Source organism: Danio rerio, chromosome 25, assembly GCF_052040795.2.
Source record: "Danio rerio strain M-AB ecotype USA chromosome 25, GRCz13ab, whole genome shotgun sequence".
Lineage (NCBI taxonomy): Eukaryota > Metazoa > Chordata > Actinopteri > Cypriniformes > Danionidae > Danio > Danio rerio.
This window is the reverse complement of record NC_141045.1, coordinates 38,727,663-38,745,990: the sequence shown is the minus strand read 5'-3', so window position 1 is coordinate 38,745,990 and position 18,328 is coordinate 38,727,663. Positions and strand designations below refer to the sequence as shown.

Genomic DNA, 18,328 nt, shown 5'->3' with positions numbered 1-18,328 from the left:
CAGCAGGATAGCGCTCCTCAGACTTCAGCCTCCACATCAAAGCTCAAAGAAGGTCAAAGTGCTCCAGGATTGGCCAGCCCGGTCACCAGACATAAACATTAACAGGTCTGGAACAAGTGAAGAGCAAGTAAATGATGGCAGAGCTTATGTTTGGGTGAACTGTCCCTTTAAGAAACCCCAAGGTGAGGGAAATGATATTTCCGACCGGCTCCACTTTGGATTCATTTAGTATCTGCCAGTGTTTAAGTGGCCTTTGCGGCTCTCAGGTTATCCATGTCAGCACAATGACACTTCCCTCTAGTCGTAACACGTCTAATTGAGGAGCGGCGCTGTACGCTTTTTTTTTCCCAGAGTGCTCGGCGGTGATTTTGACAGATGGGCCGAGTGTATACGGGGGGAACGTAAGGCCACCCACCCGCCTGTCACAGCTGTCAAAGGGCTGCGCTCCAATCCTCAGCACATGACAACACAACCCGCCCTACATCTTAGCTCTGAATGGCTAATGAGCCCCCGCGGGACGCTTCCTCGGCTGCTTTCAGGGGTCATTTGCATGGGGGACATGTGATGAGAGCGAAGGGCGGCGGAGTTCAGAATCCACCTCTGATATTGATCAAGTCCAGTGCGCACTAATGAGGGCGCTCGGCTGAACATGTGAGCACACGTAAAGAGAGATCATTAAAGCACTCATGAATTCAAAACTAGCCATATTGATTCTGCTGCTGAACAATTCATCTGTGCATGTCACTGAGATGAAAACAATCGTCTGCTCTTGTAATCATTCATGTAAATCTAAAAAAAAAAATGCACTTCCTGTTTGTTTTCAGTTAAATTATCAGACTATTTCAGTCTCAGGTATTGGGCGTGGCTAAAATACTTAACCACGCCTCTCCATCGCTATGACAATGAACAGTAATGGTAAGGAGGAGGAGTCTGTTAGGGTGTCATAACTCTCCTCAAACCCTTCCCCCCATCTTTCTGAGGGACACGCCTACTTTTCTACATCCAATCAGCTCGCAGTAGAAAAAACAAGCCACGCCCACTGTTGTCTCATTTAATATTCCGTTTCTCTAGGAACTGCATCACAATACGGAATATAAAACAGTCTCTGGCTGATGTGGACTTTAGGCAGTACCGTGTCTAATACTGACGTACAGTACAGCAGGTTAACTGAGAGCTCAATCAAACTTACTGAAATGTCTGCGGATGCATTTCTAGAGAATGAATATGAATTATTTTAATAAAATATGAGTTACATTGCGTTAAAAAGAGTAACCGTACGTTCACACCGAAAGCGGTGAGAGCGTTCAGGGTCGCTCTGGCCGCCCTGGCGACAACGCTGTCTGCCTTCAGCTCCGGCGTCAAAACTCGCTACATTGATCTCGTATTTAAAGGAGCCGTTGCAGCATATCAGTAACATTCCTGCCTAAAATATGTATCTAGCGTGAAAATGTTGCGCACTTCTTATTAAATTCATATAACAATGGAAGATCAAGTTGCGTGTGGTGTGGCTTTGCTCTATTTATCCAATATGTGTCCATATATCTGAAATATCCTGAAGCAGCTGTACTGTCACGTCGCATGAGATCCCCGCTTTTTAAAAAAATAAATATATATATATAACATTAACGCACATCAGTAACTCGCCAGTACATTATTTAATGCATGTTCGTGTAAGAAAACATTGTAAATAATTGGGAATCCGGCGACCGCAATCATCAAACCCTTGGGAACAACTGTGGTCTCTGAACTCCTATCAAGCGGTGGACGTCTTCATTCTGATTGGTTGCCGCCGAACCACGTCATAGCTCATTACCATAAAGTTGACATGATTAACTCTCCTCGACGCCCACACCGGCGAAGACGCGCCGCACTGCTCCTCGCCGCCAGCTGTCATTGAAAATGAATGACTTCCGGCTACTTTGACGCTCTCGCCGCTTTCGGTGTGAACGTACGGTAATGCTATAGCCACCTTAAGTGTTCAATGTCACAACACTTAACCTTTTTTTAAGGTCTTGTTGTGTGCAAGGTTTTCAAATAGTTCTATATTTATAACCACCTCTGAGGATATTGGGGGTCGCGAGTCACTGGCATTGTCATTTTGGGGATCGAGGGCAAAAAAGTTCTAATATAAAGCACCTTTTTCCTCAGTAAATGTCCTTTTTTTTGTTTAAAAAAAGTCACATTATAAGTCAAATCACAGCTTCTTGATTTGAAGTGAAAAAACAAACAAAGCATTAAAAACCTTGAACAACATTATCACTCTTGAACGTTCATAAATATAAAACATTTACAAATATCAGTTTATATGACGTCTAGAAAACTTTACAGTAGATCCAAAATCTAGATCTATACAAGAGACTAATGCTCTGAACTGATTAACATTAGGCAGACCTGAATGAACAGAGGACAGACAGCAGTGACATTCACACCTCAACAGAAGTGTGTGTGTGTGTGTGCATGTATTTATGTGTATGTGTGTGTGTGTATCTGTGTGTGTATATGTGCGTGCGTGTATGTGTGTATATATGTGCATGCGTGTATGTGTATATATGTGCATGCGTGTATGTGTATATATGTGCATGTGTGTGTGTGTGTGTGTGTGTGTGTGTGTGTGTGTGTATGTGCGTGTGTATGTATATATATATGTGTATGTGTGTATAGGTATATATGTGTGTATATGTGTGTGTGTGTGTGTGTGTATGTGCGTGTGTATATGTGTGTGTGTGTATGTGCGTGTGTATATGTGTATGAGTGTTTGTGTGTGTGTGTATATGTGCGTGTGTGTGTGTGTGTGTATATATGTGTGTATATATGTGTATGTGCGTGCGTGTATATATGTATGTGTGTGTGTGTGAGTGCATGTGTATATATATATGTGTGTGTGTGTCTGTGTGAATATGTATATTTGTGTATGTGTTTGTGCGTGTATCTGTATATATGTGTATATGCATGTGTGTGTGTTTATATACGTGTGTGTGTGTGTGTATGTGTGCATGCGTGTGTGTGTGTGTGTGTGTGTGTGTGTGTGTGTGTGCATGTATATATGTGTATGGGTATATATGTGTGTGTGTGTGTATGTGCGCGTGTATGTGTATGTGTGTGTGTATATGTGCGTGTGTGTGTGTGTATATATGTGTGTGTATATATGTGTATGTGCATGCTTGTATGTGTATATATGTATGTGTGTGCATGTGTATATTTGTGTATATATATGTGTGTCTGTGTGAGTGTGTGTGCATGTGTGTGTGTTTATATATATATGTGTGTGTGTGTGTGTGTGTGTGTATGTATATATGTGCGTGTGTGTATATGTGCATATGTGTTAATATGTATGTGTGTTTATGTGTGTGTGTGTGTGTGTGTGTGTGTGTGTGTGTATGTATGTATGTGTGTGTATATGAGTGTGTGCGACGCCACAGCCCGATGCGTGTGGAAATGCGCATTAGCATTTTAAAGAGCTTGATTTAATCCCATTAAATCCAGTTAGATTTCATTTCGCACCTTCAATAAAGTCTCGCCGCCCGCCACGCCGCGGCCTAATGAGCCTTAACAGCCTTTTCATTAAGCGGAGTTATTAAAGGTCTAAACATCGGTGCTCCATCAAACGCAACACCGCAGGCCAGAAAGAGAAACATTAGGATCCGATTTCACACCGTCAGCCTTCAAAGAGGTTTACATAAAGCTCTGTTTTGTTCCCATATGTCGTCTGCAGCGTTTCCACACGCCGCTAAATCTAATTAACAGCCAAAAATCACTGAAGGGGTGTTTAATATTGCTGACGGGAGAGCGCTAATGCAGGGTGAGTTAAGCTAGCGTGGTGAGCGGACGGTCGCGCTCTGGATCCTTCATGATGGACATTAAAGCCTCCAGAGCTTCGACGGTCACCACGAGATGACCGATGATGGCGCTGCTGTCCTGAACGTCCACAACTACACAGAAAACAAACACAGGAAACACACTTATGGTACACATAATACATGTTCTTTAAGGAATATTATGTGCATAAGGGCACCTATTTTACCCATTTTTCAAGATGTAAGATGAGTCTTGTGTGTTTCCAGAATGTGTCTGTAATGTTTCAGCACAAAACACCCAACAGATTATTTATTAGGCCTTTCAGAATATTGAGATTTTCAGTTCTGAACACACTGTAGATGATTTTGTGGCCTGAGCCTTTAATGCTGGTTCTCCCCGCCCACTATTCCCATGTGCCTGTCAGAGTGTGCATCAACTGCGTCAGATAAACAGCACAGTGACAGACACTAAGCAGGGCTGAGCCTGGTCAGTACCTAGATGGGAGACCACATGGGAAATCTAGGTTGCTGCCGGAAGTGGTGTTAGTGAGGCCAGTAGGGGGCGCCCAACCTGTGGTCTATGTGGGTCCTAATGGTGCGTTCACACCAGACGCGGCACGCGCGTCAAGCGCGAGTGATTTACATGTTAAGTCAATGCAAACACGCAAATAGACATCCTGCGGCGCGATACGCGCGAATGACAAGAATTGCGCGATGCGCATGGCGCAAATAGCGTGGCGCAAAATGAGCGTTTGACGCGCTTAATGCGCATTTCGCACGAATCACTCGAGTTCGAAAATCTGAACTTTAGCGGACATTTGCGCTGCATTAACCAATCAGGAGCTTGCTCTTGTGGGGGCGTGATTGTGACGTATCCCAGAGGAAATCCCCCAGCAGACACAGACAAGAAGTTCATCAAACTGGGCTTGGCTCAGTCAGAAGCGCTGCTGAAAACCTCCATCAGCCAGGTTCAGTTTCTGGAGGAGTTTATGAGCTTAAAGAGCTGGATGCACCTCTGAAAGGATGTAGTGGACTCAGACACGGTCCTAAACGTATCGACGCTGTTTATCATCCTTCATAAAGCACATAAACACTGTTATTTTCGTCATAAAATCCATGTTAGCCCTTTAGCTATGAAGCTAGAGTCACCGGGCAGACAGAAGCCCCGCCCATCACGCGAATCCGCGTCTGTTCTGAAGTGAAATTGACGCGCGAATGGAGCGGGATTTGACGCGCGAATGAAGCGGGGTTTGACGCGCGAATGAAGCGGGGTTTGACGCGCGAATAAAGCGAGTAACCTCAAATGTTTACGCGCCTATTTACGCGCGAATAGATCAATTTATCCGCGCGTTCCGCGTCTGGTGTGAACACAGCATAACGCTCCAGTATAGTGAAGAGGACACTACACTACTCAGTGTGACCGTCTTTCGGATGAAACCGAGGTCCTGACTCTCTGTGGTCATTAAAAATCCCAGGATGTCCTTCGAAAACGAGTAGGGGTTTAACGCTGGCATCCTGACCAAATCTGGCCTCCGTCCATCATGGCCTCCTAACCCCCTCATATCATAACTGGCTTCATCACTGTGTCTATTCTCCACTAATCAGCTGGTGTGCGGTCTGGCGCAATATGGCTGCCGTCACGTCATCCAGGTGGATGCTGCACACTGGTGGTGGATAAGGAGTTCCCCACATATGTGTCGAGCGCTTTGAGCATACCTGCCAACACTCCCGTTTTTCCCAGGAGTCTAGCGTATTTCAGACCCATCCCCCGTACTGTTCTGTCTCCCTGAAAACTCCATAACACAACACATTTCAAAATAATGGTCAATTCTGACATGACCCAGAAATTACCATAAAATAATCCTAAATAGTGTTTGTAAACATAGAAGGGGTCGGGCTTTTGTTGATGACTTCACTCTTAAAGCTTCACTCATGCAGCTCCAAAGGCAGAAGCTCAATCCGCAGCTAAACGTTTCCAGATTTGACTACATTACACATTCTGGATGGATAAGTATTCAACTTTAGTGAACACATATGGAGGAATACTTTCGCATGTCAAGATGTTCTTCAGATGCGTGTGTGCTGGCGCTCACCGGAGCACTTCACATGCACACGCGTCAAGCAACTAAAGTAAACAAACAGCGCTTTATCATAAGCAGTTTATCGATAATTTTTTACTCAGTTGGCATTCAGAAGGAACATATAAACGTTATCTGACTTACATCTAGCAGCTGAATGTGTCTGGAAAAGTATTCAAAGGCTTTTATTTTCATAAACAGAGCGGATGTGAATGCGTCTGACTGTTCTGATTGGCTAAAGTAGACGTCTCATGTCTGCGCGTACTAATCATGGACACGCTCTTTCCGGCAATCTTGCTTCTGCGTTCACACAGTGCAGCATTCCGGCAAATTAACGGTAATGTTACAACTACTCCATCTGGAAAAGTGCTGGAACCAATTTACTTAGATTTTCAAAAAGGGCCTGTTTACACATACACGCCTTTCCGGAAATATGCTGGTGTGGGCTTTTGATTGACATTCTCCATTTGTCTGTGTCATCAGAGGGGTAAAGCTCCGCCCACTAGTGCCCATCTCTCCCTCATTATCATAGGACATTAGTCTTGTTTTTGAATCTGCCACTATGCTGATACACAGGCATTTGTAGCTCCACCCTCTTCTGAAAAGAGCACAATCTCATTTGCATTTAAAGCGACAGTCACCAAAACGAAACAATTAGGATCAAAGCCTAAAAGGGTCCGTTTCAGAGAGTAAGAAAACATTATTTCCATGGTATTTTAAGCTGAAACTTCACACACACACACTCATAGGGACATCAGAAACTTAATTTACATCTTGTAAAAACGGGGATAACAGGTCTCCTTTAAATAACTAAAATTTGTAACCCTGGAGCACAAAACCGGTATATTATAATGAATCAAAATGAAAGATATTTCCATTTATTATTAAAGATATTAAGTGAAAATTGTGTTCAATAAAAACACTTTGGAAATCTACTACTGTAAATAATTAAAAACTTAATTTCTGATTAGTAATGTGTACTGGAGCTTATATAGACAGGATTTTCTCTTTATTTACATTTCACCATCAGAGAGCGGCACGGTGGCTCAGTGGTTAGCATTGTCACTTCAGAGCAAGAAGGTAGCTAGTTCAAGTCCCGGCTGGGTCAGTTGTCATCTCTGTGTGGAGTTTGCATGTTCCCCCCGTGTTGGCGTAGATTTCCTCCGGGTGCTCAGGTTTCCCCAACAGTCCAAACACATGCGCTATAGGGGAACTGATGAACTAAATTGCCCATAGTGTATGAGTGTTTGTGTGAATGAGAGTGTATGGATGTTTCCCAGTACTGGGTTGCAGCTGGAAGGGCATCCGCTGCGTAAAACATATGCTGGAAAAGTTGGCGATTCATTCCGCTGTGGCGACCCCTGATTAATAAAGGGACTAACCTGAAGGAAAATGAATGAATAACCAACAGATTCCAGATTGTCAAATAGTTGTGTCTCTGCCATATATTGTCCTATCCTATAATACACATCAGAGGAAATCTTCTTTATTCAGCTTTTATATAATGCATACACCTCAGTTGACACTTTTGAGCGGTTTTGTGGTCCAGGGTCACAAATAAGATTACATGTTAAAAGTTGAAGCATCCTGATGTCTGTTTGTGCACACTCACTGTTCACACTGACGTCCTTCATGTCTCTGCGTCTGTCCATGATGTCGAGGAGCCGCAGGAAGGCCACGCCCACATCCTCACACTCCTCTTCTTGCTCCGCCTCCTCAGGAGGGTCACTCACCACAGTGAACTTTATACTGTCAATCAAGCAGACGATCAACATTGGAGATGTACCGCACACTCTTGAAGTACACAAGAAATCACAACTAGCCATATTGATTTTGTTGGCTCGCATTGCTAGCTGTTGAAGTGTTGAACCATTCATCTGCGCATGCCATTAGGAATAAAATAATAGTTTGCTCTTGTTAATTGACATCTGAAAATGCACTTCCTGTTTGTTTTCAGTTACATCTTCAGATTAGGGCTGTTTCTCAATATGCGTTCTTCAGCGGTCTTGCGTCCTCGTATGGAGGACACGTGAAACTTCCCTGATGTGTTCTTGATATCGAGGACGCACTGATGCAGACTTGAGCACCGAACTCGCTCTGGAAGTCCCAGAAGTCATTGCGACTGAAGATGGGAAGCGCAGCATTTTATTTAGATTTATTATTAAAGTTCAGAGACATCACTTATTTACCTCAGGAGTTTCCCTAAATGAAACGGTGAAAGTAAACATTACCATGGACATCTTAATAAAGGAATAAACACATTAAGGGTGTTTGTTTGCTGAAGTTCGTATTAAAATCTGTTTTATTTATATTGTGCAGAGTATATTTATAATGTTTTTATGCAAAGTATATATTTTTAAGAGGGGGAAAACAATAAATCGTTGTATGAATGCTGTAATGTTTAAATAATTTACTATTTAAAACGCGTGAAGGTCACATGACCATCAGGAAGAACGCAGCATCCCATTTCTCAAAGTACGCATTCTCTGCCCTCGCGGTCTCCTGAGTTCATTCTTCCGAGGACACCTGGCAAGACCGCTCTCCACAAGAACACAAGTCCGTTCTCTGCATTCTTGGAATTGAGAAACAGCCTAGGTCTGTCTGAGATATTGAGAGTGGCTAACACTTAACCACGCCCCTCCAGCTGTCAGTCACTATGACAACAAACAGAATTTCTATAATATTTTTATTCTTATTCTAATTCTTGCATTATTGGGAAGAAAAAAAACAGCTTACCTTCACTGATGTAGCGTATAGGATGTGAAAATTAAATTGTGGGATAACTGGAAGTTAATAAGAGGGTTGGGAGTAATAAGCCTGAATTTAATTCTTGTTGTAAGAAGATATCAGAGTGAGTTAAAAGAGGAAGAGACTGAACAACTGAAGCGGAAAACCAGGAGTGTGGAGATTGTCAAGTGAATCTAAACGGTTAAGGGAATTGAGTTTAAATGGGTTACGGACATTATCTAACATAATGAACCAGCACTATCCGCTTGTTAAGTGATGACGTGTTGGTGATGTAAGTAATACTGTTTCCGGGAGCAAGCCGCCGTTCATTTGAGTTGAGAAATTATTCGTTCATGATCACTTTTAATTCATATCACACATTAAAGTTAATTTGATATAAAGTCATAGTGTGCACAACGATCTCTGGGCCTGCTGCATCACAAATACCCCAATTTTAACAATTTATAAAAAAATGAATCACTTTCTGGCCATCGGATATTAATCATGGAAATATATACTGCGATCGTGATTTTTGAAAGTATTAAATCGCTTTGTAAACGTTTAGAATTACCACTTCATGAGTCTCCCTATACATTTGAATAGAGCGCTCGGACCCGGAAGCCGCTTCGCGTGACGTCACACTTAACAAGCGAATGATGTGAACAGCTATTTCGAGGAAGGGGTAAAAGAAGCATTAGGTAAATGTCTGCAGTAATAACAGTTGAAAATTTGGATTTGGTTATTTGTTGTTGTTGTTGTTGTTGTCAGCTCCAGAGAGGAGCAGAAAAGGGGGACTTGTGGGGGAAAAAAAAGGAATTTATTTTTATTACTTTAGTGTCTTCATTTTTTTGTAGAAAAAATAACAACAGACTAACAACAGATTAATTGGTAACACTTATAATAACTACACACTATAAATCATTTATTAAGCATTAGTAAATAGTGAATTCATTATCTGTTAAGAAATAACTCTACATTAATAAACGTTTGTAAACAGTTTATAACTGCAGCTACAAATGCTGTATTCTTGACTTATAAGCACCTGTATAATGTGTTTAATAATTGTATTTCCACACTTTAATGATTTATTTTTTCATTACTAAATTAAAGTATCGCATTATTTACAAACCATTTGTATTTAATAATTATTAACTATAATAAAATTAAAAATTATAATTAATTAATTATATAAACGTTGATTTCAGTAGTTTATTAATCATTTACTAACTCATTCTAAATGATCCTAAAAACCCTCAACTACTCTTAAATACAAATGGTTTGTAAATAATGCGATACTGAATTTAGTAATGAAAAATAAATCATTAAAAAAGTATGAAAATACAATTATTAAACACATTTTAAATGTGTTTGTAAGTCAAGAATTTGTAGCTGCAGCTATAAACTGCTTACTAACGTTAATTAATGTAGAGTTAATGCATAATGAACTCACTATTTGCTAATGCTTAATAAATAATTTATAGTGTTTAGTTATCAAAGTTTTACAGATTAATCTTTCTTTTTTTTTGTATGATAATTTATATTAACCAAGCATACTTCTTCTTTCTCACTGTGTTGCATACTTTTTTTAGAAGGAACTGCTGACAAGACTTATAGAATAGGAATATAGTGCGGGGGCCTTGCTTCAGATTTGACTTCTGTCTAATAAGAAGTCTAGACATGTCACTAGCAGCTTGATGCTCGTAGAAGCTATGAAATATATTGAAGGTCACTTAACTGTTCAGGTCTGGTATTCAGAGAAGGCTTGCAGAAAGAGGAAGTATGTCTGGGGGTATAAGAGCCAAAGGACTGCAGAATGACGGATAAGTGACGTTACACCAAAACTCCACCTGTTAATATCAGTTGTGTATATATGCTGGAGTCAGGGAAAAGCTGCGAACCCTCCGAATGTAATTCTTGTCTTGCATTGGGGTAACGTAACCCCAGAGCTCTGTCATCCAATTATTCATTTGTATCTAATAAATTCCTAATATTTTTGGCATTGAAGTAAACCCTATCCTGAGCTTTTTTTATTTATTGAACACACATGGAATAGCCTAGATATTCCACCACTGACTTTAGCATTGTTTTTCAGATAAACAAGACCATTAATATAGCATGATTCTCAAAGCAGATAGCTAAATATCTGGTATTTTTTTGCTTTGGAAGAGTCAAAAACACATCCATGAAGCATTTCCGTTGGATAAATAGCTTTTAATAACATTTCCTTTAGGTTATTTAAGAGATGGTAAAGTTTCTCACTGCTCTAGTTGTCTGTTCCGGCCCTCCAGCACCGCCCTCAGAGTTTGCCTCCTGGCCTGATTATTCTCCATATCCACATGGATCACTGTCAGAATAAAAACACACTGTTATGTTTTAGTTTAGACACTTGTTCACACAGCACTGAGCAGCTGAATCCCTGTTTTATAACGTCTAATGTACAGAGTAAGGTAAATAATCGTATTTGTGTAGCACACAACAAATATAAATGGTGTGGATGTGCAGGGTTGAGCACGCAGCAGTAAACTAAAGCACCTTCACTTTGCCTTCTGGGATGAATATAACCAGGTTGTGTGTGTGAAAATTGAAATAAATAGACTGTATCTTGCAGGAACGGGACTGAAAACTCAGTGTGGATGTCTGCTTGTGGGGTTTTGGTGGGAAAAGGAGCAGGAGTTCATCAGAATCTTGCAGGATCGAGACTGAAAAACTATTTAAAACTAAATAAATTGATCTGTGGCTCTTAGAAATATCAAAACATGTGTTCATTGTTTTTGTCTATTGCAAATATAGTGCATTTTAAAGGAGTATTAAACAAAATCATAGCACAAATGGTGACTGGAAATGAGCATCATTGCACTTTGGATTACTTAATTAATTTAAAAGCATCAAAGTCCAAAGTTAGGCAGAAGTTTAAAACACTGTTTAAAGGAACAGCTCATCTAAAAATTTAAATTTGGTCATCATTTACCTTCTTCAAGAGTAAAAGAGTCATTATAATTGTGTCATGATTATTCTTCTGGTCACATTTCCTCTGGAACAAACATTAAAAGTGTCATTACTCTGTCAAGTTATTTTTAACAGCATCATTATTATGAATTCACCGTTGCTGAAGTTGTAGGAGACGCTGCGTCCCGGCAGAGGTTTCTTTAGTGACAGCGGGGTCTCGACCGACTGCAGGCCCAGAAAAGCGTACTCCACAAACAAGCGAACGATTCGACTGTCCTCCGCCACCCTGGAGCCCGGCTTCAGACTCAGAGAAACAATCTCCACACGAATGCACTCGGACGGCTGCGGGAGCAAAGCAGCACATGACCTTTCCAGAACTGACATTAAACCGCACAGCAGCTGACATGCGGAGAATCAATCTGAATCTTCAGGGACTGCCATCACTTTCTACATCTGACAGAAAACATCCCAGCATCGGGCAAACTACAGCTGAAGTCTGAATAATGAGCCTCACTGTGTGTTTCTGTTTAAGGGAAAGATTTTTTTCAACACATAATAGTTTTAATAACTCATCTCTAATAACTGATTTATTTTCTCTTTGCCATGATGACAGCACATCATATTTGACTAGATATTCCTCAAGACACTAGAATTCAGTGGTGTAAAGTAACAAATTACAAATACTCAAAGTACTGTAATTGACTTTTACTTTGCCTTGAGGACATTTTTAGCTCTGTATTGGTACTTTTACTCCACTACTTTCCTTCAACCTGCGGTCACTACTTTATTTTTTGTCTATGGTGATTGGCTAAAGTAGAAAAATCAGTCCAATTAAATTCGCAACTGGACAACCTCAAGACATGGGTGCTTTATAAATGCAGCAAACCTTTTGGAACCATTAAAAATGTCCAAGTAGATGTCCAAAACCTTGACACACAGCGACCCAGAGACTGTTTAGGTGCATGTCACTGATGAGAAGATGAGGGATGTCGACTGAATGACGAATGAATCGTCAAACAGCCTTAAACCATCATTAAATGGAAGGAAGGGCCGAATAAAGGAAGGAAGAAAGGAAGGAACGAACAAACCACAGAAGGAAGAAATAAACAAAGGAAGAAAGGAACGAAGGAAGGAAGAAAAAACTAAGGAACGAATAAAGGAACCAACAAAGGAACAGAGGAATAAACAAAGGAAGGAACGAACAAATGAAGGAAGGAAGGAACAAACAAACGAACGAAGGGACAAATGAAGGAACGAACAAAGGAAGCAAGGAACAAACGAAAGAACAAAGGAAGAAATAAAAGAACGAATGAAGGAACAAGGGAAGGACCCAATAAAAAAAAAAACGAAGGGACAAACAAAGAATCGAAGGAATGAAGGAAGGAAGGAAAGAACAAATGAAAGAATGGAGGAACTAACAAAGAAACAAATGGAGGAAGGAAGGAAGAAGAGAATGAAGGAACGCACAAAGGAACGAATGAAGAAACAAATGAAGGAAGAAAGGACCCAAGGAAAGAACAAACAAAAGAACAAAGAATCAAAGGAACGAACGAAGGAACAAACAAAGGAACTAACAAACGAAGGAAGGATAGAACGAAGGAACGAACGAATAAATGAACGAATGAAGGAACGAACAAAGGAACAAAAAAGGAAGGAAGGAAGGAAAGAACAAAGGAAGGAAAGAACAAATGAACGAATGAAGGAACTAACAAAAGAACAAATGGAGGAAGGAAGGAACAAAGGAATGAAGGAAGGAACGAACAAAGGAATGAATGAAGTAACAAACGAAGGAAGAAGGACTCAAGGAAAGAACGAGCGAAGGAACAAACAAAGAATTAAAGGAACAAACGAACAAACGAAGTAAGAAAGGAACGAAGGAACGAAACGAATAAATGAACGAAGGAACAAACGGATGAATGAAGTAAGGAACAAACAAATGAAGGAAGGAACTAACAAAAGGAAGAAACGAAGAAACAAAGGAAAAAACGAACAAACGAAGGAAGGAACGAAGGAACAAATGAATATAGGAAGATCACTTAATGCACTACAGAATGTTACATCCTGCACAAACTGCATGTAAAGGCATCCGCTTTTCACAGTGTAATACTCACTTTTATTATGTCTACTTTTTACTCATACTTTGAGCATTATTAACAGCAGATACTTTTACTCTACTTGCACTACATTTTGGCAAGTAATGGTACTTTTACTCGAGTATGATTTCCCAGTACTCTTTCCACCACTGCTAGTATTCAGCTTAAAGTGACATGTAAAGGCTTCACTAGGGTAATTAGGGTAAAGTTACGGTAATTAGGCAAGTCATTGTATAACAGTGGTTTATTCTGAAGACATCCCAAAACTAATATTTCTTAAGGGGGCTAATAATATTGACCTTAAATGGTTTTAAAAAATTAAAAGCTGCTTTTATTCTAGCTGAAATAAAACAAATAATTCTCCAGAAGAACAAACGTCAGAGTAAATACTGTGAGAAATTCCTGAATCTGTTCAACACCATTTGGGAAGTATTGGAAAATTGACAGGAGGGCAAATATCTCTGACTTTAAGTGTACGTCTCTGTTTCCCGATGTGGACGTCTGACCTACAGGGCACAGTTCTCTGCTAATGATGAAGGCTGGAGATGTTTTGTCCGTGTATCATTGGACTCGATCTGTCAAAACATGCCGAGTGTTTTTAGGCCATTAGGTTTGAGCCGACAGCAGTCATTAGATCTCTGTTTCTGTACACAATCCTCTCTGGACACAATGGAAGATCACATTCAGCTGATGGGTGACATCTCTGCACTGCAAAACCGAGTTTTGTCAAGTTTGTGTCAAGTTTTTATTCTAAATTCATAAAGATTCTTAAATTAAGAAGCATTTTTTAGAGATGTAAAAAATATTTGTTTGTATTTAAGAAATAATGAGTCAAAATTAAGTAAGTTTTTCCTTAAAACAAGCAAAAATATGTAGTTTTTGGTTTGAAATATGGCAGGTTATTTAACTTTCTTTAAAGCATTAATTTTTCTTCGGCTTAGTCCCTTTATTCATCAGGGGTCACCACCGCGGAATGAACCGCCAACTTTTCAGCATATGTTATACACAGTAAATGCCCTTTCAGCTGCAACCCAGCACCGGGAAACACCCATACACATTGATTCACACACACACACTACAACCAATTTAGCTTACCCAATTCCCCGGTACCGCATGTGTTTGGACTTTAGGGGAAATCGGAGCACCCAGAGGAAACCCATGCCAACTCAGGGAGAACATGCAAACTCCACACAGAAATGCCAACTGCATTTCGTTGCATTGTACTTGAACATGTGTAATGACAATAAAGTTGAATCTAATCTAATCTAAAACTGACCCAACCTGGTCATCTTCTCCCCGTGTTGGCGTGGGTTTCCTCTGTGTGCACATGACAATTGTAAACTAGAAATAATTGGTAATGTAAAATCTTGCGTCACTTTTGATGAATCAAGTGTGTTTTCTACCAAACCAAACATTTAATTTGTCAAACAAAGTGATGAAAAGCACCTGTTTTTTCTGCTGTGTGCTGTGAGCAGGAACGATGCAATCATCACTATCATCATCATCATCATCCTCAGCCTGTGCGTCTGCAGAGAGAACAGAGCAGAAGTTTGCTGAAGCTCTGGAAAGATCATTAAATGCCTCATTTCATATGGAAGGTGTTATGGCGAACTGTTTATTTTGGTGTCGTTTGTGTCTGTCGGTGGTCTCCAGCGGCTGAGAGAGAGATGTTAGACATGAACGCTTTAAACACAAGGTCAACACACATTAACATTTATGTTGTTGGTTGTCAGCAGGAAACACATCATATTATTGGCAGCAGCGGATGAAATATTAATGCCTCTCATTTCGTTGGGAAAAAAAACACAATAGCACAGCTGCTTCCTCCAATGAAACTGAATACTAACGCTCGACACTAAATATTGTGGAGCAAAACATTGATATGCGGCTCGGCTGAATGAGAGCTGAAGCTCCGGGGCCTTCCTGACCACAACAACACCGACAAAACACAAAAACACAATACTGTACAAGCAAAACAAACCAACTGATGAACAGATCAATGAAGGAATGCACCACCAATGAATGAGCCAATTAACAAACCAATTGATGAACAAATAAACAAACTAACCGATTGATAAACAAGCAAACAAACTGACTGATGAACAAACCGATCTATGAACAAGCAAACAGACTGATGAACATGCAAACAAACAAATAAACTGACTGACGAACAAACAGACATACAAACTGATTGATGAACAGGCAAACAAACTGATAAACAAGCAAACAAACAATCAAACTGATTGATGAACAAACAAACCAATTAGTGAACAATCTAACAAACCAACAAATTGATTGATGAACAAGCAAACAAGAAAACAAACCGACTAATGAACAAACAAACCAATTGATGAACATACAAAAAAACCAACATATATATGAACAAGCAAACAAACTGACTGATGAACAAACAAACTGGATAAACAAACAAAATAACGGATAAACAAATAAACACACTAACAAAAACAATGATGAACAATCCAATTGATAAACAAACAAACTGACTGCTGAACAAACAAACAAGTGAATGAACAAACAAACATAAAAAAAACTAATGGAATGATGAACAAACAAACCGAGTGATAAAAACAAATAAATTGATGAAGAAACAAACAAACCAATTAATGATCAAATAAACAAAACAAACAAACAATGATGAACAACAAACCAATAGATGAACAAACAAACAAAAAACAAAGAGAATGATGAACAAACAAACTGAAAAAACAGATTGATGAACAAACAAACAAACAAACAGACTGATGAACAAACAAATAAACTGATGGATGAACAAACAAACAAACAGATTGATGAACAAACAAATAAACTGATGGATGAACAAACAAACAAACAAACAAATTGATGAACAAACAAATAAACTGAAGGATGAACAAACAAACAAACAGATTGATGAACAAACAAACAGATTGATGAACAAACAAATAAACTGAAGGATGAACAAACAAACAAACTGATTGATGAACAAACAAACAAAACTAATTGATGAACAGGCAAATCGACTGTTGAACAATCAAACTGATTGATGAACAAACAAACCATTTGATCAGCAAACAAAAAACCAACATATTGATGAACAAGCAAACAAACTGACTGATGAACAAACAAACATACAAACAAACTGATTAATGAACAAACTAAAAAATTGATGAACAAACAAAGAAACATAAAAAACAGAATGATAAACAAACTTATAGATGAAGAAACAAACAAACCGAGTGATGAAGAAACAAACAAATTGTTGAACAAACAAACAAACAAATTAACAAACAAACAAATTGATAACCGACAAACTAATTGATGAACCAACCAAACTGGTTGAACAATCAAACCGATTAATGAACAAAAGAAATCAAACCGATTGATGAACAAACAAACAAACAGACTGATGAACAAACAAACTGACTGATGAACAAACAAACAAACAAACAAACCGACTGATGAACAAACAAACAAACAAACTGACTGATGAACAAACAAACAAACAGACTGATGAACAAACAAACAAACAAACTGACTAATGAACAAACAAACAAACAAACTGACTGATGAACAAACAAACAAACAAAACAACTGATGAACAAACAAACAAACAAACCGACTGATGAACAAACAAACAAACAAACCGACTGATGAACAAACAAACAAACAAACCGACTGATGAACAAACAAACAAACCGACTGATGAACAAACAAACAAACAAACCGACTGATGAACAAACAAACAAACTAACTAATTGATGAACATACAAACAAACAAACTGACTGATGAACAAACAAACAAACCGACTGATGAACAAACAAACAAACCGACTGATGAACAAACAAACAAACAAACTGACTGATGAACAAACAAACAAACAAACAAACTGACTGAAGAACAAACAAACAAACAAACTGACTGATGAACAAACAAACAAACAAACCGACTGATGAACAAACAAACAAACAAACCGACTGATGAACAAACAAACAAACAAACCGACTGATGAACAAACAAACAAACAAACCGACTGATGAACAAACAAACAAACAAACCGACTGATGAACAAACAAACAAACAAACTGACTGATGAACAAACAAACTGACTGATGAACAAACAAACAAACTGATAGACAAATGGACAGATAAACAAATGAATAAATGAAAGCACGAATGAAAAAAAAAAAACTAAAACTGATGGCTTAAAATCACTTTAGCACTAAAATGATTTTAATATTGATTTATGTTAAAATATATGTCCTAATATCCAAAAATTTAAACAGCCCACATTTACTTTTGAAATGATTACTTTTATAATATATATTTTTGTAAATTTTCTGTGTTGTTGTGTTGTGTCTGAGTCTCACCGGTCTGCAGCTGCTCTGAGATCTCGGACTCCTCAGACTGAGAGCTGCCGGTGATCAGCTGACCTTCAGAAAACTGAGACTCTTCCTCATCTTCCTCTTCCTCACTGACCGCTGAAGATGATCCTGCATCCAGTCTGATCACAGTCTGATGAACAGCAGGACAAACAGCAGATTATTCCTCAGCTCTGTCACTAATGAGCATCACAGGGCTGTCAGATTACCTTAGATGCAGGAGTTACAGGCGCCCTCTGCTCTTCATCATCATCATCATCATCATCTTCTTCATCAGTGGGTGTGTGTTGCTCCATCTTATGATTAATTA

General features: G+C 39.2%; 4 protein-coding genes across 8 annotated transcripts in view; 2 read left to right on the top strand and 2 right to left on the bottom strand.

Moving 5' to 3' along the window:
• gpia (glucose-6-phosphate isomerase a) overlaps window positions 1–18,328 on the bottom strand; it is a 204,083-nt gene that overhangs the window by 20,170 nt on the left and 165,585 nt on the right. The gene's annotated exons all lie outside the window — the stretch shown is intronic.
• Window positions 1–18,328, top strand: part of mphosph6 (M-phase phosphoprotein 6) — a 365,183-nt gene that overhangs the window by 222,055 nt on the left and 124,800 nt on the right. The window lies entirely within an intron of this gene.
• snx20 (sorting nexin 20) overlaps window positions 1–18,328 on the top strand; it is a 677,202-nt gene that overhangs the window by 540,370 nt on the left and 118,504 nt on the right. The gene's annotated exons all lie outside the window — the stretch shown is intronic.
• The window catches only part of rpgrip1l (RPGRIP1 like), a 135,700-nt gene continuing 119,008 nt past the window's right edge, over window positions 1,637–18,328 (bottom strand). The window contains exons 20-26 of one of the 5 annotated variants that reach the window (NM_001246660.3): window positions 18,228–18,314; window positions 18,007–18,151; window positions 15,085–15,164; window positions 11,701–11,887; window positions 10,859–10,943; window positions 7,485–7,621; window positions 1,637–3,929 (exon numbers count right to left, since the gene is read on the bottom strand). In NM_001246660.3, coding sequence (NP_001233589.3) covers window positions 3,805–3,929; window positions 7,485–7,621; window positions 10,859–10,943; window positions 11,701–11,887; window positions 15,085–15,164; window positions 18,007–18,151; window positions 18,228–18,314 — 846 coding nt within the window. In that variant the 3' untranslated portion in view covers window positions 1,637–3,804. Of the gene's footprint in view, window positions 3,930–7,484; window positions 7,622–10,858; window positions 10,944–11,700; window positions 14,299–15,084; window positions 15,165–18,006; window positions 18,152–18,227; window positions 18,315–18,328 lie in introns of those variants that run through there. The other 4 variants (XM_087310853.1, XR_015525756.1, NM_001444199.1 and 1 more) reach the window with 4 other exon arrangements.